Source organism: Labeo rohita, chromosome 22 (assembly GCF_022985175.1).
Source record: "Labeo rohita strain BAU-BD-2019 chromosome 22, IGBB_LRoh.1.0, whole genome shotgun sequence".
Lineage (NCBI taxonomy): Eukaryota > Metazoa > Chordata > Actinopteri > Cypriniformes > Cyprinidae > Labeo > Labeo rohita.
The window spans coordinates 36,772,199-36,799,331 of record NC_066890.1 but is presented as its reverse complement, the minus strand read 5'-3'; the positions used below and the strand labels follow the sequence as shown (position 1 = coordinate 36,799,331).

Below are 27,133 nucleotides of genomic sequence, written 5' to 3'. Positions count from 1 at the left end.
ATGTTCATGTCTTTCTTTCCTCAGTCGTAAAGAAATTATGTTTTTTGAGGAAAACATTTCAGCATTTTTCTCCATATAATGGACTGATATGGTACCCCGATTTTGAAATTCCAAAATGCGGTTTAAATGTGGCTTCAAACGATCCCAAATGCATTTGTAAATGATCCCAGCCGAGAAAGAAGGGTCTTATCTAGTGAAACGATCGGTTATTTTCATTTTTAAAAAATACAATTTAAATACTTTTTATTCTCAAATGCTCTTGCCTTGCTCTCATTGAACTCTGTGCATTCTGGCTTAAGACAGTTAGGCTTGAAAAACTTGAATCGTATTTTCACCCTCAACTTAAAAAATAATTTCAAAATCATCCTACATCGCTGCAGAAGTACCAATCCAGTCTTTGCAAAATAAACATGCAAAGAAGATCAAACACCCTTAACAAAAAAGTTAAAACAGCGATATAGGACGATTTTAAAGTTGAGGGAGAAAATGAGATGGGAGTTTTTCGACATGAACCGGAACAAAAACAGTCCAGGCAGAGTGAGACAAGACGAGCATTTGAAATTAAAACAAGTATATAAATTGTATTATTTTTATGAAAATAACAATCGTTACGCTAGATAAGACCCTTCTTCCTCAGCTGGGATCATTTACAACCGCATTTGGGATCATTTGAAGCCGCATTTAAACTGCATTTTGTAAGTTCAAAATCGGGGGCGCCATATCAGTCCATTATATGGAGAAAAATGCTGAAATGTTTTCCTCAAAAAACAATTTCTTTATGACTAAAGAAAGAAAGACATGAACATCTTGGATGACAAGGGGGTGTGTACATTATATGTAATCTTTGTTTTGGAAGTGGTCTCCTTTAACATACCTTACTAACATTACCTAACACACTTTGTAACTTTCATATTTTACTTAAAATACTTTACTAACTTTACTTACGTAACATACTTCTAAATCTAAGCTTGACATAAGCTTATGCACCTCAGTGTTTTGAGTGAAAAAAGCATTGGATCCAATATTTTGTAATAATATAAGAAATTTGTAAACTATTTTTTGTAGGTCAGTCATTTTTTGAGTGGGAACATCATAAGTGCAACAAAATGTGGGGAAAAACCCAAACCAGTACAAAAATAATTACATTTTTTGGTAAGTTGTTACACCCTTTGCATGTAAAGCTAGTAAGTTTTAGTCCAATACAATAACATACATTAACTAGCATTTCCGGGGGGGGGATATAATAAAATAAAAAATAAAATAAAATAAAATAAAAAATTTAAAATTCACATAAATTATGATTAAAATGAATTTCTGAACCAGTGTTCAGAACATCAGTTGGAACATCTAGTTCACACACTGACCAAAATTCTAAACGCAACACTTTTGTTTTTGCCCCCATTTTTCATGAGCTGAACTCAGAGATCTAAGACTTTTTCTATGTACACAAAAGGCCTATTTCTCTCAAATATTGTTCACAAATCTGTCTAAATCTGTGTTAGTGAGCACTTCTCCGTTGCTGAGATAATCCATCCACCTCACAGGTGTGACATATCAAGATGCTGATTAGACAGCATGATTATTGCACAGGTGTGCCTTAGGCTGGCCACAATAAAAGGCCACTCTAAAATGTGCAGTTTTACTGTATTGGGGGTCCGGGGGGGGGTCCGAAAACCAGTCAGTATCTGGTGTGACCACCATTTGCCTCATGCAGTGCAACACATCTCCTTCACATAGAGTTGATCAGGTTGTTGATTGTGGCCTGTGGAATGTTGGTCCACTCCTCTTCAATGGCTGTGTGAAGTTGCTGGATATTGGCAGGAACTGGAACACGCTGTCGTATACGCCAATCCAGAGCATCCCAAACATGCTCAATGGGTGACATGTGCGGTGAGTATGCTGGGCATGCAAGAACTGGGATGTTTTCAGCTTCCAGGAATTGTGTACAGATCCTTGCAACATGGGGCCATGCATTATCATGCTGCAACATGAGGTGATGGTCGTGGATGAATGGCACAACAATGGGCCTCAGGATCTCATCACAGTACCTCACAGTATCAAAATACCAACAATAAAATGTACCTGTGTTCGTTGTTCATAACATATGCCTGCCCATACCATAACCCCACCGCCACCATGGGCCACTCAATCCACAACGTTGACATCAGCAAACCGCTCACCCACACGACGCCATACACGCTGTCTGCCATCTGCCCTGTACAGTGAAAACCGGGATTCATCCGTGAAGAAAACACCTCTCCATCAAATGTGAGCATTTGCCCACTCAAGTCGGTTACGACGACGAACTACAGTCAGGTCGAGACCCTGATGAGGACAACGAGCATGCAGATGAGCTTCCCTGAGACGTTTCTGACAGTTTGTGCAGAAATTCTTTGGTTATGCAAACCGATTGTTGCAGCAGCTGTCCGGGTGGCTGGTCTCAGACGATCTTGGAGGTGAAGATGCTGGATATGGAGGTCCTGCGCTGGTGTGGTTACACGTGGTCTGCGGTTATGAGGCCGGTTGGATGAACTGCCAAATTCTCTGAAACGCCTTTGGAGACGGCTTATGGTAGAGAAATGAACATTCAATTCACGGGCAACAGCTCTGGTGGACATTCCTGCAGTCAGCATGCCAATTGCACACTCCCTCAAAACTTCGACATCTGTGGCATTGTGCTGTGTGATAAAACTGCACATTTTAGAGTGGCCTTTTATTGTGGCCAGCCTAAAGCACACCTGTGCAATAATCATGGTGTCTAATCGGCATCTTGATATGCCACACCTGTGAGGTGGATGGATTATCTCGGCAAAGGAAAAGTGCTCACTAACACAGATTTAGACAGATTTGTGAACAATATTTGAGAGAAATAGGCTTTTGTGTACACAGAAAAAGTCTTAGATCTTTGAGTTCAGCTCATGAAAAATGGGGCAAAAACAAAAGTGTTGCTCATATATCCACTACATCCCAACAACAACACAAGAGTTCGAACTCTAATGTTCTCACCAGTAGCGAAACTTGGATCCGAGGGTGAAGTACTGCAGGAAGAGGTTTCTCTCCGGAGGAACGGGCCGCTCCAGTCTGAAAAACGTGTGATGCTCCACGCAGGCTTTCCATAAGTTCTTACAAGCTCTGTAGTTCATCATGTTGAAACCCAGTAAAGACTCTCTGTTCTCAGTCTGTGAAACACATTAAGAAAAAACAACAGAGATCAGATGAAGAAAATGAGAAAAAAAGTGTATTCTTAACAAAATAACATTTTGCTGCTACAGCACAAGATTCACATTCAATCTTAAAAAGTTAAATAAATCAATTAACCTGTAGTCTTCAATTATTTCTCAATTAAGTAAACAGCAGGTAATAATAAACATAATAAAGACTGATTAAATGAAAAACAACACATCTAAACAAACACCTAATTTCATACGTACCAGTTCTTTTCTTAGTTGTATAAAAAACTGTTTAGATTTAAAAGATATTTTTACAATTTTCAACCTGAAACACAAAAAAGAGAGGGGGGATAACATATTAAATGTAAATTTGCATCCATAAACTTTCAGTTGATGAAATTTCTCATTGAAATCAGTTCTAAATAGAAATTGACAGCTAAAATGACACTCACCATGGAAAGTGGTTGACTCGTACCCTGTCCTTATAGACGGAGATGCCGGCAGACAAAACTCCGATGTAAATCTCTGTGTTACAGTGGTCCTGAAATCATCAAGAGTTGGAAACCATAAGGATGCAGTTTCCACGGCAACATCAAAACCATTTTGTTTCAAAGGATGCTTAGACTTTTGGTGTACTTGAGAAGGGATGCTCAATAATCAGGCAACCATTTTGCTATCGGCCAATAATGTTAGGGGGATAGAATATACTGATCAAACGAATGAAACATAGAACAAAATAATAGTGTTCCAAGAAAATACTACTAATTCTTTGTACTTCAAACTGTTACATTTAATTCTTGCCATTTCACTGTAATCAATTGTGAAATTTACTAATTAAAAAAAAGAGACCATTTTTTTCACTATACACTACACTACACATTCATTATATTTTTTACATGATGTCTTCATAATTTAATTTTTGAATAAATCTGTTATAATAAATTATTGCAGTCACTGTTTAAATGTTTATATTTCAACAACAAATTGCGATAGAAATAATTACATCATTAAAAATTGATATAAATGTACAAATGTACTCATGTACAATTTAAATGTTTATAAACAACAATTTATAAATAAACTTTATTGGTTTTCATCTATATTAATACTTTTTGGTGTTTTATCTACAATGTATAGAACAACCAAGCAAACTGATTTAATTATAATTATATCACAAAAAAAACCCCCACTAAAATCTAAAACAATTTCAAACGTCAAAACACTAAAACTAAACACTAAAACCCAAACAAAACAAATAAAACACTAAAAACAAACCTAATCAAAACATCAAAACACAAAAAAAAAAAAAACTAATCAAACAAACAACACACACCACTAAAAACCAAATCAAACAAAAATCACTAAAACAAACAAAATCACTAAAAAAAAATCAAAACAATAAAACAAAACACTAAAAAACAAAAAAGAAATTAAATTTATTAAAAAAACAAAACACTAAAAACCAACCTATAAATAAAATAAATAAAAACAACACACTAAAAACAAACAAAATCAAAACATAAAAACAATAAAACCAAAAAAATCAAACAAACAAACCAAACAACAAAACACCAAAAAAATATAACACTAAAACCAAATCAAATTAAACAAAAATCACTAAAACAAACAAAATCAAAACATCAAAACAACAACAAAAAACACTAAAAAACAAAAAATAAATTAAATAAAAAAAAAATGAAATATAAAACACACACACAAAAAAATCAAAACATCAAAACATTAAAAAACAACTATTTAAAAAAAAAAAAAAAAAAAAAAACTAAAAACCAACCAACCAATAAATAAATGAAATAAAATAATAAAATAAATAAAAACAAAAACACTAAACAAAACAAAATCAAAACATCAAAACAAACAACAAAACACTAAAAAAAATAAATAAATAAATACATTTTAAAAAACTAAATAAAACACTAACACACACACACACACACACAAAAAAACAAAACATCTAAACACTAAACCAAAAAAAATAAAATAACACTAAAAACACAAAAAACACTAAAAACAAACAAAAATCAAAAAGCAAAACAAATAAAACAGATAAAACATCAAAACATTAACGACAAAACAAAAATCAAACAAAAACACTAAGACAAAACACTAAAAAAAAAAAAAAAAAACACAAAAAATAAACAAAATCAAAACATAAAAACTTAAAACACTACAATACCAAACAAAAATAACAAAAAAACAAATAAAAGAACAAATAAAACACTAAAAACAAACAAAAACAAAACACTAAAAACTGAACCAAACAAAAAATAAATCAAACAAAAAAAAAAAATACACTAAATACACTAAAACCCAAACAAACATTACGAAAACAAAAAACATTAAAATAACAATTAAATAAATAAATTAAATAAATGAAACAAAACAAACCCTAACAAAGGCAAAAAACAAGAGTGCATCCCTAAATTTAAGTGACTGCAGACATCATTCAAGCCTCTAGTGTTCGTTTGCAGTACATATGAAACAGGAGGGGTAGAACAGTGGGGTAAGATGAGCCAGCCACTCACCCGAGCATAGTGCAATTCCACGCCGTACAGCTCCAGCATCCGTGCAGCATTCAAGTAGTTAAACTCGGACTGAGCTGGTGTGAGTCCACTGCATTAGAGAGAGAGAGACTCAATCTCACAGATCCACAAACAATGAACCGCCTTGTTCCACAAATCTATGTGTGTGTGTGTGTGTGTGTGTGTGTGTGTGTGTGTGTGCTCAGCTGTGACCCTTTGTTCCTCCGTCTCCACTGACACTCAGTTAAATATAAGAATCTTTAACACACTGGAGGATTTCATGGACATGTCTGGCGTCTCTTACTTGTGCTCTTGGTGCAGTTTGGCGACCTCTTTCTCAAAGTCCTGCGGTGGGTTGGGAATGAAGCTGTACTCGGAGAGGTACCCAGGCAAATGTTCGGAGTGACTGTAGTCCCCCAGCTCAGCTGAAACACAAAAACAGGCCAAGAAACCATGTGTGCATGTACGTCAGTGTGAGACACGGGGCACAATGTGTCCTTCACCCTTTCAAAGAGCCAGACTTACAGTTTCCTCATGATCTAAGGAAGCAGGCTGACTCATTCGGTCTACTGGAAACAAACACCATTAACTTTCAAAAATGGTTACGTTTTTCTTTTTCCAAAATTAGAAGTTGATAATTTATATTGCAAAATATTTTATGTTGTGGCATAAACCTATCTTAACATTCTAATTTAAAGCACTAAACAATTTTATACAAATTTCTGGGAAAAAAATAAATAAATAAATGTACCTGCTTTTTTTTTTTTTTTTTTTTTTTTTTTTTTTTTTAATTTAAGAAATTTGTAAAAAAAAAATTGTTTAATGCTTCAAACCATAATATGGAGATAAAATAAAATGCAGCTTTATTTTTAGTGTTTTATCTCCGTTTGCCAAAAAATAAAAATAAATAAATACATAAATAAATAAATAATTACTACTAGAAATAAAGTTAGAAGTACATTTATCTTAACATTATAATTTAAACAATTAAACAATTGTATACAATGATTTAGGGGGAAAAAAGAATTAAATGTACCTGCAACTTTCTTTTTCATTCGAGAAAATTTGTACAAAATTTTTTAATCCTTTAAACCATAATATTGCGATGAACTGACATGCATCTTTATTTTTAGTGCTTTATCTCAATTTTCTAAAAAAGAAATAAATACTACTAAAAATAAAGTTACAAGTACACTTATCTTAACATTATAATTTAAAGCATTAAACAATTTTATAAAAATGTTTGTAAAAAAGAAAAAGTGTTTTAAATCATAATATTGCAATAAATTGAAATGCAATTTTTTTTTTTTTTTTTCGCAATTTTAAAAATAAATAAAAACACTAAAAATAAAAGTCATAAGCACATTTATCTTAATATTACAATTTAAAGCATTAAAATATTTTTTTTATAATTTACCAAAGGAAAAAAATGATTTAATGTGTAATGATTTAAATCACAATGTTGGGATTAATCGACTTGACACTTTGTTTTTGTTTTATCTCAATATTATAATTTTAAGCATTAATTTTGTGCAATTTTCTAATTTTCAAAGTCACAAGTACATTGATCTTGAAATTATACTGTAATCTGAAGAAGACTTTGTACAATTTTCCAAAGCAATTTAAATACTAAAAAGAAAGCCGCAAATGCATTTATCTTAACTTTATAATTTTAATTAGAATTTTCTAAAAAAACAAAAAAAAAACAAAAAAACAATTGAATTTATCTCAGTGTTATAATTTGATTGACAGATATTAATTTAGAAATTAAATTTAACAGTGTTATTAAACTATTAGTATTGTTAGATTATTAACTTTTAAGTCTTAACTAAATAGGTAATCTAAATGAAAACTAGGCAGAAATTAGTGTGGAAAACAAAACCTCTAATAACGCAACATCACCATAAAAAAAAAGAAAAAAAGAATATAAAACGATACAACATCAAAACCCTAATAAAAACAAGAAACTTACGCGATCACTTATGCCATACCATGTAATAATGTGAAGCTACTAGTAAAACACACCAGCTGTGATGAGTGTAACACGACCGGTTACCACAGCAGATTGTTAATTATGTAATAAATCAGCACTAGCCACATTTTTTCAGCCTTATTACTGGAAATGGGTCAGACAGGGACAGGAAAGAGACAAAAGGCAGATCATGAACTATTTGGCAAAGCGTACAGCTTTTGTTCATCCTGTGCGGACGGTTATATCACCAGCCAAACCAACGCACAGGTCAGAGAGTTTGCAATCTGTTCCTCAAAACCTACTTCATTCAACATTTGACAGAATGGCAAGTGAGTACTTAGGATAATGTACTACAGCTTTAACATTTAAAATAAAAACGGCTGATTAACACAAGACCTTAATACAGATTCCTCATTTATTTGATATTACCACCATGCTTTATAGATACTGGCACTGAAAAACCCATAGGACCACTAATTGTTAGTAATAAATAAGCTGTAATACTTACCTTGAACAGCATAAGAAGCTAGAAGAACTGCTGTATTTTGTGGGCAAGGAAGTCTAGCACAGAAACAGAAATTAAAATGTTATATGATACTGACTTTTAGAAGAAAACTAACTAATTTTATAACATTTATGCTCACCTGCCGCTCAAAATATCCTGTTTTAGTTGCAAAAAGTACAAATATCTGCAATAAAAACACAATAACACTAATAAATATCACAAACAAAATATTTTACATCTTCTAGAAAGAGAAAATGTATTATTTTTACTATTTTTCACAGATTTAGGTTACATATGATGTAACAAACGTTATATTTTTAGTGCTGTCAAACGATTAATCGCATCCAAAATAAACGTTTTTGTTTACAAAATATATGTGTGTGTACTGTGCATATTTATTACATATATACAAATAGACACACATGCATGTACATATTTAAGAAAAAATATGTTACGTTTGTTTTAGGGCTGTCAAACGATTTATCACGATTAACTGCATCCAAAATAAACGTTTTTGTTTACATAATATATTTGTGTGCACTGTGCATATTTATCATGTGTATATATAAAAAAGCACAGATGCATGTACATATTTAAGAAAAATATGTTATGTTTGTTTTAGGGCTGTCAAACGATTAATCGCGACTAATCACATCTAAAACAAACATTTTTGTTTACATAATATATTTGTGTGCACTGTGCATATTTATTGCATATATACAAATAGACATACATGCATGTTCATATTTAAGAAAAATGTGTTATGTTTGTTTTAGGGCTGGCAAATGATTAATCGCGATTAATCGCATCAGAAATAAACGTTTTTGTTTACATAATATATTTGTGTGCACTGTGCATATTTATTACTTATATATAAATAGACACACATGCATGTTCATATTTAAGAAAAATATGTTATGTTTGTTTTAGGGCTGTCAAACGATTAATCGCAACTGATCGCATCCAAAATAAACATTTTTGTTCACATAATATATTTGTGTGTACTGTGCATATTTATTAAGTATATATAAATAGACACACACGCATGTATATATTTAAAAAAATATGTTATGATTGTTTTAATATTTAAGAGAAATGTTATTTATGTACAAAATATTTTTATTTGTATGCAATATGAATTTTATAGATTATAATACATACATATACTTGTAAATATATCTTACATATATACATGAATGTGCTTGTATTTATATATACACATAATAATTACACACAGTACACACACATATATTAGGCATACTCAAACTTTTATTTTGTATGTGATTAATCGTGATTAATCATTTGCCAGCCCTAGTTTGCATATTAAATATATTTATGTATAAATTAAATTATATGAATATAAATATGTACACGTAAATACATGTAAATATATTCTGAATATATACTGTATGTGTGTACACACACATTACGTAAACAAAAACGTTTATTTTGGATGCAATTAATCATTTGACAGCACTTCTTGTCATATATGGAGAAATATTACAAGAAAAAAAAAAAAAAAAAAAAAAAAGTACCTCGTGTACTCTTCCTGTAGTTTACTAGGGTCACTCACGAAAAATTTCACTCTAAACCTCAGATTATGTGAAGCCGGTCCTAAAAATGAAAAATAATTAGAGTCAGAACATTTTATTCTGACACTTCAGATGGAAAAAACACCTTAAAAAAGCAAAAAATGTAAAAAATGTCTTACTTTTGAGCTGTTTCCTAACAGGTTTGTTTGGGTCCAGCCACCTCTGAAACACACACACGGTCATAACTGAAATTTAGGATACTTTTTACTCAACATTTTCACTGTGAACGGCTAAAAATATCAGCTCAGCAATGTGAACGGCATCAAAACTGAACAACATCAAACACAGTGAATTAAACATTCACCTCGTTTTACTACAAGCAGAAACAGATATTAGCACTTCAATATGTGACCTGAGAATGAACTTCACTATTTGTACAGACACGGTGTGTGTAGAAACCAAAATAACTTCTGAACTGCTTCGTATTTGCTATAAATAATAGACCGGGTTCATGAAATCATATTTTTTGGCATCTTTCTTATCGCTCTAATGCAAATACAATTTTTTCAGGTTGACATGTTGTGCTGCTTGAATGAACAAGGGTTTATGGGTAATCTGTTGCTGCTGGCGACAGCTGAGTGACAGGTGAGTGTCTACCTGGGTGTCAGAAGAGTCGTCTGCTAGCTGAAGGCCAAAGTAGTCTCGCTCCGTTAGCTCCAAGTGTTTATACACTACGTCCAACAAGATCCGCCCCTGATCTTGCTTCTACAAGAGAGAGAAAGCGTTTGTTTTGATATCAGTTCTGGACTGTTATATGAAAACTAAAGAAAAAGCAAAACAAAAAGACAAAGAAAGAGGTTAAAACATAAGAAAACACAAAAGACAAAACAAAAGCAAAGGAAAAAACCCAAAACAAAATGCAAACTAAATAAAACCCATAACTAAAACTAAAATAGAAGCCCAAAGCAAACCAAAACAAATCAAATCAGATCAACTAAGTAAAAAAAAACTAAATCAGAACAAACCAAACCAAAGAAAACAATACCAGGACAAATTAAACCAAAATCCAAAGCAAACTCAAACCAGAACAAAAGAAACCAAAAAACCCAAACTAAACAGAACAAACAAAAATCAAACCAAAAAGATCAAAGCAAAAAACTAAAAATCAAACATAACAAAAAAAACTAAACCAAATAAAACCCAAACCAAAACGCCAAAACAAACAAAACCCAAACCAAAAAAAAAAAAAAAAAAAAAAAAAAATAAACCAGAACAAACCAAACATAAAAATACCAGGATCTTTAAAACCAAAAGCCAAAAGAAACCCAGACAGAACAAACAAAACAAAAACCAAACCAAAACGACCAAAACAAAAAACTAAATCAAACTAAAACAAAAAAACAAGACAAACCAAACCCAAACCAAAGGCCAAAACCCAAACAAAACCAAGAAACACCAAAAACCAAACAGACAACAACAAAAATATCATAACCAAACCAAAAAACAACACAAAAACAACCCAAACCTAAAACCAAACAAAACCTACATCAAACAAAACCAAATATCAAAACAAACCCAACCAGAACAAACCAAAAAATACCCAAACTAAACCAAAGCAAAAAACAAAACCAAACCAAACACAACCGAAAACAGAACAAACCAAAAAACAAAACAAACCAGAAAAAAAAAACCAAACCAAACAAACAAAAAAACCTAAAACCAAACAACAAACCAAACCAAAAGCAAAACCCCAAAACAAGAAAAAAAAAAAAAAAAACAAACCTAAAACCAAAATGAACAAACAAAAAAAACTTCAACTAGAACAAAACAAACCAAAAAAAAACACAAAGCCAAACCAGATCAAATCAAACCAAAAACTAAACAAACCAAACCCAACCCATAACAGACAAACCAAAACAAAAACCCAAAACAAACAAAACCCAAACAAAACCAGGAAAAACCAAAAACCAAACAGAACAACAAAAAAATCATAACCAAAATAACAAAAAAAAAACAAAAAACAAACCTAAAACCAAACAAAACCTAGATCAAACCAAACCAAAAATCAAAACAAACCCAACCAGAACAAACCAAACAATACCCAAACTAAACCAAAGCAAAAAAAACCAAAACAAAACTGGAACAAATCAAACCAAAAAAAAAAAAAAAAAAAAAAAAAAAAAAACACAACCCAAAACAAACAAACAAAAAAAAAAACCTAAAACCAAACAACAAACCAAACCCAGAAATAAACCAAACCAAAAAAGCAAAAGCAAAACAAGAAAAAAAAAAAAAAAAAAAAAAAAAACCAAAATAAATAAACAAAACACATCAACTAGAACAAACCAAGCCAAAAAAAAAAAGCCAAACCAGATCAAATCAAACAAAAAAACAAAAAACAAACAAACCAAACCCAACCCAGAACAAACCAAACCAAAAAAACTACAACCAAAACCCAAAGCATACCAGAACAAAACAACAACAAAAAAAATAATCAAATAAAAAAAACCCAACCTAAACCAGAACAAAGCAAAAAACTAAAAACAAGCCAGAACAAACCGAACCAAAAACCAAACCCAACCCGAACCAGAACAAGCCACACCAAAAAACAAATAAAACCCAACCAGAACAAACCAAAAAGAAAAGAAAAGAAAAGAAAAGAAAAGAAAAGAAAAGAAAAGAAAAGAAAAGAAAAGAAAAGAAAAATAATTTTTGCTGGAATATTAAGCAAGTAATTAAGTAATTTCTTTTTTGATAATACAATGGCTTTAGTGCTTTACATTTTTATTTCAGACATGGCAACAATGTTTAAGTACCATAGTAACAACATGTTTTTGGACACATTTTTTGGATTATGACAAAATATAGTATTTCCACAAAAACCATAGTACATTTTTGAAATGGCATGTTTTGTGTGGAAAATAGGGTAAATACAACCATACCGTCTTAACAAATGAAAACTTTAGACTCGAGTTTGAGGCAGTTTTAATAGACAAACTTTTTCCAAGCTAGTTTAACCCTTCAGCCCAGACGATCTGTGTAACTTGTATTATCATGGCAGACATGGCCTCAGGACACGCTTCTGTCCAACCCAGGAATGTGAAGCATCTGCCCGAAACAGCCACTGTGAGCTGCACGCGGAAAACCAACCCCAGCCGCCACAACGCATAACTCCAGTCAGCCTCTATTGTACCTCACAGACGGCTGGTCTCCTGTGGTGATTCTTACCGACCTGCCATTTAACAGACATTTTTCATCCAAACCGATTTATTGCACACTAACGGCAGCGCTGCAGCTCAGGAGCGAATTGCTGAGCCAGCAAAAGTGAGACATCAGTTACTTGGTGGTTTCTGGGTCACCTCTACCTGGGATTGAACTTGCAACCTCCCAAAGATCATTATCCACCCAACTCTAAAACCTGAGCTCACCGTTTCTGAAAGAACAATCCAGTCCTGTCAGCATTAACACTCTCACGTCGTTCCAAACCTGTATGATTTCCTTTCTTTTGTAGAACACAAATGAAGATACTTTGATAAATGTTCAAGCTGCTCTTTAATCTCAACAGGAAAAATAACTTCAATTTCAGTTTGTTCCTCAGGCAAAGCTTTTGCATGGCTTTAGATTTCGGACATTTTTGGAGCTTGGCAGCCATTGTTCAACATTTTGGTAACATGGGAAAGAGCAGCTGAGACATTCAGCAAAATATATTCATTTGTGTTCCACAGAAGAAAGAAAAAAGATTTAATTTTCTTCACAGATCTCCTGTATGTTCATAGAAAGGCTCATGAAGAACATTTATATCCATATCTGAACACTTGAAGTTTCTTCCAGATGAAGAAACTTTGGATCTCCTCAACATCTAAAGAGATCCTTACAACAGAAGACTACTGTTGAGACATTTGAGTCTTTATTCACTCAAGACTTATAAAATCCTACTATTTTTAAATTGAGACTGAATTCAGAGCTTGGTTTGACTTCTACTTTTAGTTTTCAGGTAAAACAGAAACGTAAAATTAGTTTTCTAGCGTTTTGGTAAAAAAAAAAAAGATCTGCTATAAGTTCTTCAAGAGTCTTATGAAGAACATTTAAATCCGTAGATCTGTTTCTAAAGGTTTTTTAAAATTTTAAAATTTTAAAGCATTCCTTAAAGTTCTGCTGAACCCTTAAAGAAGTTTTTGTAGGATTTCAGAGAAAAAAAAAACTTTAATTTTCTCAACATCTACAGAGATTCTTAAAACAGAAGATGAATGTTGAGACATTTTGGTCTTTATTCACTCAAGACTTACAAAATCAAACAATTTTCAACTTGCGACTGAATTTTGAGATTGGTTTGACTTCCAGTTTTGATTTTCAGGCGAAATGAAAAAGTATATTAAGTTCCTGTGTTTTGGTTAAAAAAAAACAAAAAAAAAAAACAATTTCTTCACAGACCTGCTGTAAGTTCTTCAAGAGGTTTATGAAGAACATTTAAATCCAAAGATCTGTTTCTAAAGCTTTTCAAGAATTTTAAAGTGTTCCTTAAACTTCTTCTGAACCCAAGTTTCTGTAGGGTTTGTGGGATTCCCGAAGAACATTAAATCCATAGATCTGTTTCTAAATGTTTTTAAAATGTTCCCTAAAGTTCTCCTGTTCGAACTCTAGCCTTAAAGAAATGTCTGTAGGACTCCAGAGAAAGAAACTTTGGATCTTCTCAACATCCACAGAGATCCTCAAAACAGAAGAACACTATTGAGATATTTAGGTCATATCAAACTACGTTGAACTTGCGACTGAATTCAGAGCTTGGTTTGATTTCCAAAATGAAACCTAAAGGAAATTATGGTCAAAGGACAAAACAAGGCCTAAAACTAAAAAACTGTGTAACAATTACCACTTTTTTTGATTTTTCATTGCTGTATTTTAAACTACTCTTCTGAGGGGAAAAAAATTCCAAATGTTCTTCACAGATCTGCTATAAGTTCTTCAAGAGGTTTATGAAGAACATTTAAATCCATAGATCGGTTTCTAAAGGTTTTCAAGAATTTTAAAGCATTCCTTAAAGTTCTTCTGGACCCAAGTTTCTGTAGAACTCCAGAGAAAGAAACTTTGGATCTTCTCAACATCCACAGAGATCCTTAAAACAAAAGACGACTGTTTAGATATTTCGGTCTTAATTCACTCAAGACTTACAAATTCAAACTAGTATGAATTTGCGACTGAATTCAGAACTTGGTTGACTTCCAAAATACAGACTAAACGTAAAGGATATTATGGTCAAAAGACAAAAACAAAGTCTAAAACTTAAAAACTGTGTTTGTGTAAAATTGTGTACAATTTTCTTAATGTTTGATTGCTTACTGTTTTAAACTACTCTTCTGAGGGGAAAAAATGTGCATCATGGAGATTTTTTCATGGGATTCCTGAAGTTGTCAAAGTTTTCTTCACAGATCTGCTATAAGCTTCTTCAAGAGGTTACGAACAACATTAAATCCATTGATATGCTTCTAAAGGTTTTAAAACCGTTCCTTAAGGTCCTTCTGAACTCCTAAAGAAATTTCTGAAGGACTTCTTTGGATCTTCTCAACATCTACAGAGATCCTCAAAACAGAAGAAGACCAATTAGATATTTGGGTCAAATCAAACTCTTTTGAACTTGCGACTGAATTCAGAGCTTGGTTTGACTTGACTTCCTGTTTTGGTTTTCACTCAAAATGAAAGAAAATAAAAATTATGGTCATAAGACAAAAACAAAAGGTTTTCAAGAGTTTTAAAGTGTTCCTTAAAGTTCTTCTGAACTCTAAAAGAAATTTCTGTAGGAAATAAACTTTGGATCTTCTTAACATCCAAAGAGATTGTTAAAACAGAAGAAGACTGTAGAGATATTTGGGTCTTTATTCACTCAAGACTTGCAATATCAAATTATTTTGGTCTACTAAAGTCTGAGCTTGGTTTGACTTCCACTTTTGGTTTTCAGGCGAAATGAAAATGTACATTTAGTTTTCTGTGTTTTGGTAAAAAACTATTTCAGTGCATCACTAAAAACTGACTTAAATGAACATATAAGACATGCCAAAATATCGACTAAACCTACAGGACATTATGCTCCAAAGATAAAAACAAAGCCTAAAACCAAAAAACTTCCGCTTTTTGATTGCTTACTGTGTTTTCAACTGCTCTTCTGAGGGGAAAATGTGCATCATGGACACTGTGTGTGGAGCTTCTGAAGTTCTGAAAGATTTCAAAATTGTCTTCACAGACCTGCTGCAAGTTCTTCAAGAGGTTCTTGAATAACATTTAAATCCATAGATCGGTTTCTAAAGGTTTTTTTTTTCTTAAACTCTAAAGGTTTTTAAAATTCTAAAGGAATTTTAAAGCATTCCTTAAAGTTCTTCTGAAACCTTAAAGAAGTTTCTGTAAGACTCCAGAGAAAGAAACATCCACAGAGATCCTTAAAACAGAAGATGACTGTTGAAAAATTTGGGCCTTTACTCACTCAAGACCTACTTGCGACAGAATTCAGATCTTGGATTTCGGCCAAAAGCACAAAAAAAAAACAAATGCAATCTTATCAAATTAGTATTGAAGTACTGCTGAATTAAAGCAGATTTTTGCACTTTCTGAAGTGAATGTGAGTGGTGTTGGCCTGCTGCCAAGATCCTAGAGCATTCTGAGTGGTTGCCACGGCGTTGCTATGCAGCCACTAAAGCGTTCTGATTGGTTTCTAGCATCTGGCTTGAAGGCTTCTGAGTGGTTGTTAGGTGGTTAGAAGGTTTCTTATTGGCCAACACCAAAAAAAGCAACTCTGTGGCCTTCAGTGTAAGTTTACAGGATATTTTTGCCTGTTTTGTTATGAAAATACAAAATACATCACTTACAAAAGAAAAAACACACTCATTCCTTATGATTTTCAAACACGTTGCACACACAATACTGGAGTTTAATACTAAACAACATATATGGAATTAAATTTGACCTTCCTTATAAAAACAACTAATCCTGAGAGGGTTGATTAGCTTTCTTAAAGGAACAGTTTCTTAAAGGAACCAAAAAAAAAAAAAAAATGAATTTACTCACTTTCAGACCATCTGAGATTTAAATTAGTGTTTCTTCATAAGAACAGGTTTGGAGAAAATTATCATTATTTGCTCACCAATGGATCCTCTGCAGTGAATGGGTGCCGTCAGAATAAGAGTCCAAACAGCTGATAAAAATCACCACAGTAATCCACAAGTAATCCACACCACTCCAGTGCATCAATTAACATCTTATGAAGCAAAAAGTTGCATGTTTTTAAAAAAACTAATTCATCATTGAGACGTTTTTACTGTCAAAGAGTTGCTTTTGACTAAAATATGAGTCCTCCATTCATAATATTACTTCCTCCAGTAAAAAGTCCATCTCCTGTTGTTCTCTTATATCAAAATTTACCAACATATTACTGTTTTTGACTGTTTTAACTTGTAAACGGTGTTTGATCTGCGCATATTTCTCACCTGATTCAGACAAGATGACTTTTTTTTTTTTTTACTGGAGAAAGCAATAATATGGATACAGCAACTCATATTTTTGCCAGAAACAATGATTTCAAGTAAAAATTGTGTTAACAAAGGATTTGTTTCTTACAAACAGGCAGCTTTTTGATGGAATTGAGTGTTGTGGATTACTTGTGGATTATTATGATGTTTTTATCAGCTGTTTGGACTTTCATTCTGACGGCACCCATTCACTGCAATGGTGAGCAAGTGATGTAGACACAAACTCATCTACATCTTGGCATGACGCTGGGTAAATTCAGAGCAATTTTTCATTGTAACATACATGAATGAACGTGTGCGCATACTCACATTGACTCTGAAGGTCTGTACTGTGTTGTCCAGCAGTAAAACGTTACACACCACCTGCGCGTGCTGTCTCTCTCTGGCCTCCTCCAACGCTCCCACATCGTAAGATCTGCCAGCAGGCAACCGGAAGCGTGCGGTCATTACGGTCCCCACTCCGTCTGAGAAACGCACAGAGGCTAAAGGTTACCAAAACGCTCACCTGACAAGGTAAACGTTATTAAGCAGTGTAAAACACACACTAGCCAGTGTGATCCAACTGCAAACACCATTCACAAACATTCGTCTATACTCCACCTAAAAGTTCCTGTAAACAGCTATAAAGCGAGCAGGGAAAACATTTTGTAGATTTTAGCTTTCAGGTTCTAGTAGAAGAAACGAGAGAGTAAAAATCGAAACACACCACTTAATAGTCCATCAATTGAAGAAGCGCGTAAAGGAAATAGAGTTCAGGGTTGGTGTCAGGATAATTCTGATTCATACAACTCACGAAAGGAAATTGGTTAATATATTTACTTGTTCTTTCTGTGAGCTAACCTAATTCAGCTTCTGAAACTGCTGACATTCATCCTCTAATATTGAACTCTTTCATTCAAGGTTTTAGTGATACCAAACGCTCTTCTTAAAGCAAACAAGGTCATTTTCGGCCACTGCTCAGATTCCTCAAGACAATCAGCCCACTGAAGACTCCCTCAAAAATTACCTTGTTGAAAAGCCATTTATATTATAAAAGATCAAGCTATTTCATTTAGACACACAAAGGCGGAAGAACTTCTACAAAGCAGAACACTATTTATCTTCATTTGAACTCCTAGCAAAACAAGACGTAGCATTTTACAAACCTAATTTAGCTTGTGACTGACACTGATATCATCAGTTATAACAAAGACACAACAACAACACACTTTAGGTTGATAATTAACGCTGCTGACATATAAACAACCAGAAAAATGAGAAAACACCGCAAAATATTACCTATGCTAACAACGTTTACACTAATAACGAACACTGGTAAACTGAAGCGGGTTAATTAACTGCAAACACTTCTTAAACATATATAACTAATCAGAAAACAAAACAAACGTAATATTACAATTTTCTTCTTCACATAATGTTGCGAACGCACAAGCAAACTTAAGCTAAGCTACAAGCTAGTCAGAATATGCAAGTCGTGCACGTTCTGTAACAATGCACTAAAACATTCAATAAATTATTAATTAGACAAACATATAATGAACAGCAGTGGTATTAAATGTTGATCTCTTGAATTTTTGGTTAAATTTTGAACTTCCTGATTAACTAAAATGCTTTTGCTGACTAAAATTAGAAACGCTAATTTATTTTAAAACATAGCGATGCGCCAAAATTATTTGACCTTATATATACTACCAGTCAAAAGTTTTTGAACAGTGAGATTTTTTATGTTTCTTGGCTCACCAAGCCTGCATTTATTTGATCCAAAGTAAAGCAAAAACAGTACAATTTTGAATTTAATTTAAAATAACTGTTTTCTGTTTGAATATATTTAAAAATGTAATTCATTCCTGTGATTTCAAAGCTGAATTTTTAGCATCATCACTCCAGTTGCATGATCCTTTAGAAATCATTATAATATTCTGATTTGCTGTGCAAAAAAACATTTATTATTATTATTATGTTGAAAACAGCTGAATATAATTTTTTCAGGTTTCTTTGATGAATAGAAAGTTCAGAAGAACAGTATTTATCTGAAACAGAAATCTTCTGTAACGTTATAAATGTCTTTATCATCACTTTGGATCAAATTAAAGCATCCTTACTACATAAAAGTATACATTAATATTAATTAAATTAAAATAATTCTGACTTCACTTTTGAATGATATAGTGTATGATGCTATAAAAGCTTTTTATTTCAGATAAATGCTTGTCTTTGGATCTTTCGATTCAAAGAATCCTGAAAAATGTACTGAACAGTTTTAAATATTGATAATAATGATGATGATAAATGTTTCTTGAACAGCAAATCAGCATATTAGAATGATTTCTGAAGGATCACGTGATACTAAAGACTGGAGTAATGATGCTGAAAATTTAGCTTTGATCACAGAAATAAATTATATTTTAAAATATGTTCAAATAGAAAGCAGTTATTTTAAATAGTAAAAATATTTCACAATTTTAGCTGTATATTGGATCAAATAAAAGTAGGCTTGGTGAGCAGAAGAGACTTCTTTAAAAAACATTCAAAATCCTAGTGTTCAAAAACTTTTGACTGGTAGTGTAAACCTAAAATATTCAGCAGAAACAGCAAATATATTTGTTTTTCAGTCAGTTCGTGTTTCTTCTATGTACCCAGTGAACCAAATTTAACTTCCTGTTTTGGTTTTCAGGTGAAATGAAAATGTAAATTTATTTTAGTAAAAAACCTATTTTGGTGCATCACTAAAATTGACCTAAAAATAAATTAATATGACATCCCAAGATATCGACTACACCTAAAGGATATTATGGTCAAAACACAAAAACAAAACCTGTGTGAAGTTATTTTAAATAGTAAAAATATTTCACAATATTACTACGTTTGCTGTACTCTGGATCAAATAAACGCAGGCTTGGTGAGCAGAAGAGACTTCTTTAGAAAACATTACAAATCTTACTGTTCAAAAACTTTTGACTGGTAGTGCAAACCTAAAATATTCAGCAGAAACAGCAAATATTTTCTTTTTTCAGTCAGTTAGTGCTTCTCCAATGTGACCAGTGAACCAAATTTAACTTCCTGTTTTGGTTTTCAGGTGAAATGAAAATGTAAATTTAGTTTTCGGTGTTTTGGTAAAGAAAAACCTACTTTGCTGCATCACTAAAATTGACTCCACCTAAGGATATATGGTCAAAAGAAAAAGCCTAAAACTAAAAAACTGTGTGGAAATTAACACTTGCAACTCTGGATAGAATAATCTAGTCTCTTTTCCCAATATTAAAATTTTAGATTTCACAGACTCTTTAAGCCACTCTAGACTCTTTAAGGCAGGATATCTAAAACCAAAGACTCTAGATTGGGCGGCAATGATTCAAAGACCTGACAGTGAGATTACAAGAGCCAAAAACTCTATCGCCAAGGAGTTTATTCTAGGTTTTAGCTCACTGTAAGGTCTCAGACTCGACACCACCCAATCTAGAGTCTTTCTTTCTTGTTATCTGATAAACCTGTTCATTCACATTGCTTTTATCTGTGTCGTTACCACAATCTGGGAGGAAAGAACGGGGAGCAGGTTATGAGCTTATGTGATGTCGTATACAAAGTCTCTTTCCAAGAACACTGGCTTAACAGATTCGCAGCACGTTTACTGCTGCTAAGGTCAGGGAAGTGGGTGACAACCTTTTTATTTGTTATAATGAGTACTTAAAGTGTACTCGCATTCATTATAAACCTGGAAACACAAAACAAGACTTTTTTGTTCCTTTTTACAATGAAAATCAGTGGGGTTCAAACAAAAACCAATTGGACCCCATTGACTTCCATTGTGAAGACATTTTTAAAAATATCTTTTGTGTTTCACAGAAGAATAAAGTCATACGGGTTGGAACGACACAAGACTGAGTAAATGATAATCAAACTGCCATTTTTTGGGGGGGGGTGAAGTGTTTTTCTGTAGAATTCACCAAGCTTTCTGCTTCTAAAAATGGCATTTGCATCATTTATCATTCGCAGTTGCCGCCATGGTTTATTTTTACATTTTCTTAGTGCTTTCTAAAAATGGACACACCTAAGTTTCTTCACACGTTCATACTGTAGTAAAACAAGCTCCCATAACACTAAAAGGCAGCTGCGTAAACAACATGGGGTCAGAGTTCGTGACCTTTAGGAACAAACATGCGACCTTTCTGGATGGTCACAGTCGCTTATTCAAATCCTCCACCCAAGTGATTACAAACATGAATCTACAACACAATCTCCACAGAAAGGTACTGTCAGACAAAAGATGCCGTCAATAACAAACGCGTTCGAGCATATTTAAACTTTCAACATCCGTTCGACTAAATTTACACCAGCCAACCTTAGTCTTTTGAGGCAAAAGCATCACTTTTTAGGATCTCTTTAACTTTTACGGTCATTGTTATCGTGGCGATGACAAACGAAAAGATGTGAACCTCAAAGGTTTTCAATCGTAACATCTCACAAAACACAAATCAGTCCTAAAAATAACATTCATATCTGATACTTACATCAGCGCAGTTATTTGTCCTGCGTGTCAGTGCAGAAAGGATAATCTCTTTGTATAACTTGCTAAACTGTGAGGTGTGTGAGAGAGAAAGTGTGTGTGTAGTGGAACGTTTTTCTTCTGTAGAAGTTTCCCCGGAAGTCATCGAATACCACAAACACCGAAACACTTAGAATTTTCCGCTGAGCACTGAGTGGGGTTCAGACCACCAACACCTCAGAAGGTCTCAGACAGTGGGATTACAAAACGAGTTAATCGCCCACACTAAAAACACTCTTTTGGTCAGCCCCCTAAACCAGTATTTCCATCTGTCTCTCTAAGATGGAGCCATCATAACCTATAATGTGCATCATGAGCTACTGAGGTTCTCAACTAAGTTCTGTAAATATTAATCAAAAATACAAATGCTGAATATCAATAACATTGATAATAATATGTACAACAACAAATTAATTCCCGTATATTTTGTTGTTGATGTCAACAGCTTTTGACATTTTGTCGCAAATGTGATACTTGGTAATATGGCCAATCATAATACAAGATTTATCCCACTATTTGTACATTTATGTTGTTGTTTATGCACTTACAAAATTGTTGATATTCAATTCAGTCAAATTTTGTGTCTTATTGCACGTATTCCGTTCACTGTATTTTTAACGGTCAGTTTAAGTAAACTTTACAAGTACAATTTTACAGGTAAATACAAGTAAGCTCAGTTGGTTCTTAACTGGTTTTGCTTCAGGACACAGATCTTGCGTTAGATTAATTTAAAAAAAAAAATTAAAAGTATTTTTTTTTTTTTTTTTTTTTTTACAATTGCATACATATGTAAAATGTAGCTTGTAAATGTTCCAGTGTGGATCTTGCATTGAACCTGAGGTGGCATCCTTTACTAGTACCTTTACACTTTACAAGTAAAACCGAATGCATTCTTTAAAAAATTACAAGTAATTTTTTTTTACAATTGCATGCAAACTTAAAATTTTGCTTGTAAACGCCAACTGCGTATCTAGCAAAGAATGTCAAGTTGCAGCCCAAATTTTGCTTAAATATATGTATGCATACTTAAAATTTTGCCTGTAAATATCCAACACAGATCTTGAATTTAACGTCAAGTGGCAGCTCAAAATAGTACGTTAGATGGCACTATTGGACCTTAGAAGCAAAATGTGACAAGTGCATGTATTCTTTTTTTTTTTTTTTTTTAAATACAAGTAATTTTTTTTTTTAGAATTGCATGCATACTTAAAATTTTGCTTGTAAATATCTGATGAGCATTGAACATCAAGTGGCAGGCCAAAACAGTACCTTACAAGACACAGTTGGACATCACAAATATCATTTTACACGTAAATTGCACGCTTATCTGTAAAACTACTTTTTTTTTTTTAATTGCATGCATACCTCAAATTTTGCTAGTAAATCTGAACCCAAAATCTCACTCCTGAAGCAAGACCAGCTGAAAAACACTGAACTAGAAGATGAAAAGACAAAGATGCTAACAGCCCAACAGGCTGTCATTTATCCATTCATTCATTCATTCATTCATTCATTCACACGACACATCATCTATCCAAGTTACCTACTCCACTTGAACCTAAGCCAGCTTTACAGAAACATCCAACCCTAGAGGAATAAAAAAACATTCAACAGAACGCACGGTAGCACGACACGTCAATTTTGTCATGAAAAAGGTCTTTGTGCATCATCAGAAGAACACCACACATCCAGATCTGGCATTACAGTCTGTTGAAGAATGCGCACTTACACACACGCTCACACACCAGGGGGACAGAACAGGAGATGATGTCACCGACTCAACCAGGGGAGATGCGTAGTGCCCAGAAAACAATTAGAACAAACCTTATGGTGATACATTGCAGCAATATAATGTCCTCTCTGGATGCAACTGTATGCGAGCAGATTATTTGCATGCAAAGGATGAGAGCTGAGGTTATGTAATGATGTGGCAGAGAAAATAAGGCACAATGGGGAGCAGCTGAGATGTACAGATGTGACATAAACCTTAAATAAACACAAAAGCTCAAATATATCTCACATGACAGCTGAAGGATCTGGAAAAGAGGCCATTGAGAGGGTTGCCAGGTATCAGAAGAGAACGAAACACACTATGCATGCAATCCATGTTGCCCGGCTGCACAAATCACAGACACTGGATGCATTTTGGCCATCATATGGATGGATTATCTTGACATGCAGCAGAAATTAAACCCTGGACGTTACATAAAGGCATTTGCATGGCATCCGAAGCAACCTGTCCCTAAAATCAGCGTGCAAGGTGAATGCACGCTTTATGCCTCTGCCCGTGCATCATTTCAGGGATCTGGAAGCTTGCATTGGCTGGTTTGGTTGCTATGCAATGGGATAAAAAAGGAAGACAGGGCATGCATGCATGCATGAATGGTGACACCAATAGAGAAATACACGCGTAATGCATGCTTACCTTCATATACAGGTCTAGGAGAGTCCAGTGAATTGAAGATGATGTTGAATTATGATGAAAGGAGAATAGGAGGGGGGAGAGGACAAAACAGCAGCTCATCTGCAGGAAAACAACCACATTGCTGTAGATGTTCACATTACATTCAATTCAAGGGGCCTCTGGCACAGTAATAAAGAATAATTCCGAAACGGGAACGCAATCCTGGCTTCTTCTTGGGTGCGGTGCATTAAATAAAAGCCTCAGACGCAATTGCAATCTTCTCTGTGGCTGCTGGCCGGGTTTAGCTCTATAATCCCGCATATGTCTCTGTATTGCTGCTACTGGCTGCTGCGGCTGCAACGTGCAGCGTTAACATGGCGCAACCGCTCACGCCCCGCCTACATTCTCATAGGTCTGCCGTGGGGGCGTGGTCGGAACGCGGGGGCGGGGTCTTGAATGCACAGATACATAGGTTCAGCTCTCACTCAGAGATAGATAGATAGATAGATAGATAGATAGATAGATAGATAGATAGATAGATAGATAGATAGATAGATAGATAGATAGATAGATAGATGGGTAATTACAGTTACTTTTGAAAATGTTAATGATTACAGAAGGGGATTTTTTTTTTCACACACACCCACATACAGATTTAATTGACTTCTAAAATTTCTAAAATAGCATTGTGACTGCTCTTAAATGAGACACCAATGTTTCAGGAGTTTAGGACACATCGTCGCCTTAGAATTATATTGATTATTAAATATAAATTAAAAATTAAAATTGAGTTATTCACATATTCTTATTCGGTGACGACTTATTTACATTGTGATGTTTCTTTTGTAAGCTGTGTACATTTTGGAATTTTTTTTAAGAAAACAAAAATGGTTCTATCTACAGAAGTCTATGGAACGCAAAAACTTTGAAGCTCAGTATCTCAAAAGTGCTCTGAATGCAGACAGAACCTTAGAATTCTAAGGCGACAACATGCTTATTCTTAACTGTTTTATTTCCTATTTGGGATAATGTACATCCAGCCAGTTGTTATCACAAAATAAAGATGTATGTTATCCCTTACTTATTATAATCTTAATTCAAGTGATAAAGGATTTTGAAAGTCCGACAGTAATCAGTGTTGAGTGCTACTGTAGGGTTAACTCTGCCTGGTTTAAATGTTTCAAAATGATTAACAGTTGAAAACATTAGAAATTTAGAAAAGTAATCAACAAGTAATCAAATGTAATAAGTTGCATTACTTTAATAAAGAAATTGAAAAGTTACACTACTTATTACATTTTAAATAGAGTAACTTGTAATCTGTAACCTATTACATTTCCAAAGTAACCTTCCCAACACTGATGGATAGATAGAAAGACAGATAGACAGACAGACAGACAATTAGATAGATAGATAGATAGATAGATAGATAGATAGATAGATAGATAGATATTATTACACATTATTTAATATTTTTTAGATCTTTTTCATTATTAGATAAATAAATGGATGAATGGATGGATAGATAGACAGACAGTTGGACAGATGGACAGATGGACAGATGGACAGACGGACGGACGGACAGACAGACAGACAGACAATTAGATATATAGATAGATAGATAGACAGATAGACAGACAGATAGATAGATAGATAGATAGATAGATAGATAGATAGATAGACAGATAGATAGATAGATAGAATTACACATTATTTAATATTTTTAGATCTTTTTCATTATTAGATAGATAAATGGACAGACGGACGGACGGACGGACAGATGGAGGGACAGACAGACAGATAGACAGATAGATAGATAGATAGATAGATAGATAGATAGATAGATAGATAGATAGATAGATAGATAGATAGATATTATTACACATTAATATTTTTTCCATCTTTTTCATTATTAGATAAATGAATGGACAGATGGATGGATGGATAGATAGACAGACAGTTGGACAGATGGACAGATGGACAGATGGACAGATGGACAGACGGACAGATGGACGGACGGACAGACAGACAGACAGACAATTAGATAGATAGATAGATAGATAGATAGATAGATAGATAGATAGATAGATAGATAGATAGATAGATAGATAGATAGATAGATAGATATTATTACACATTATTTAATATTTTTTAGATCTTTTTCATTATTAGATAAATAAATGGATGGATGGATGGATAGATAGACAGACAGTTGGACAGATGGACAGATGGACAGACGGATGGACGGACAGACAGACAGACAGACAATTAGATATATAGATAGATAGATAGATAGATAGATAGATAGATAGATAGATAGATAGATAGATAGATAGATAGATAGATAGATAGATAGATAGATAGATAGATAGATAGATAGATAGATAGATAGATAGATAGATAGACAGATAGACAGACAGATAGAATTACACATTATTTAATATTTTTAGATCTTTTCATTATTACATAGATAAATGGACAGACGGACGGACGGACGGACAGATGGAGGGACAGACAGACAGACAGATAGATAGATAGATAGATAGATAGATAGATAGATAGATAGATAGATAGATAGATATTATTACACATTAATATTTTTTCCATCTTTTTCATTATTAGATAAATAAATGGACGGATGGATGGATGGATAGATAGACAGACAGTTGGACAGATGGACAGATGGACAGATGGACAGACGGACAGACGGACAGATGGACGGACGGACAGACAGACAGACAGACAATTAGATAGATAGATAGATAGATAGATAGATAGATAGATAGATAGATAGATAGATAGATAGATAGATAGATAGATAGATATTATTACACATTATTTAATATTTTTAGATCTTTTTCATTATTAGATAGATAAATGGACGGACGGACGGACGGACAGACAGACAGACAGACAGACAGACAGACAGATAGATAGATAGATACATACATAC

The 27,133-nt window shown here is 33.4% G+C and overlaps 1 protein-coding gene across 1 annotated transcript in view; it reads right to left on the bottom strand.

The window, feature by feature from the left end:
* The window catches only part of ptpn4b (protein tyrosine phosphatase non-receptor type 4b), a 46,599-nt gene extending 22,051 nt beyond the window's left edge, over positions 1–24,548 (bottom strand). The window contains 12 exon segments of the mRNA XM_051094450.1: positions 3,007–3,179; positions 3,432–3,495; positions 3,623–3,711; positions 5,714–5,801; positions 6,015–6,135; positions 8,191–8,243; positions 8,327–8,371; positions 9,723–9,801; positions 9,899–9,941; positions 10,377–10,484; positions 17,543–17,697; positions 24,202–24,548. Of these exon segments, the coding sequence (XP_050950407.1) occupies positions 3,007–3,179; positions 3,432–3,495; positions 3,623–3,711; positions 5,714–5,801; positions 6,015–6,135; positions 8,191–8,243; positions 8,327–8,371; positions 9,723–9,801; positions 9,899–9,941; positions 10,377–10,484; positions 17,543–17,680 (1,001 nt within the window). The 5' untranslated portion in view covers positions 17,681–17,697; positions 24,202–24,548.
* Between the last annotated feature and the right edge of the window lie 2,585 nt (positions 24,549–27,133).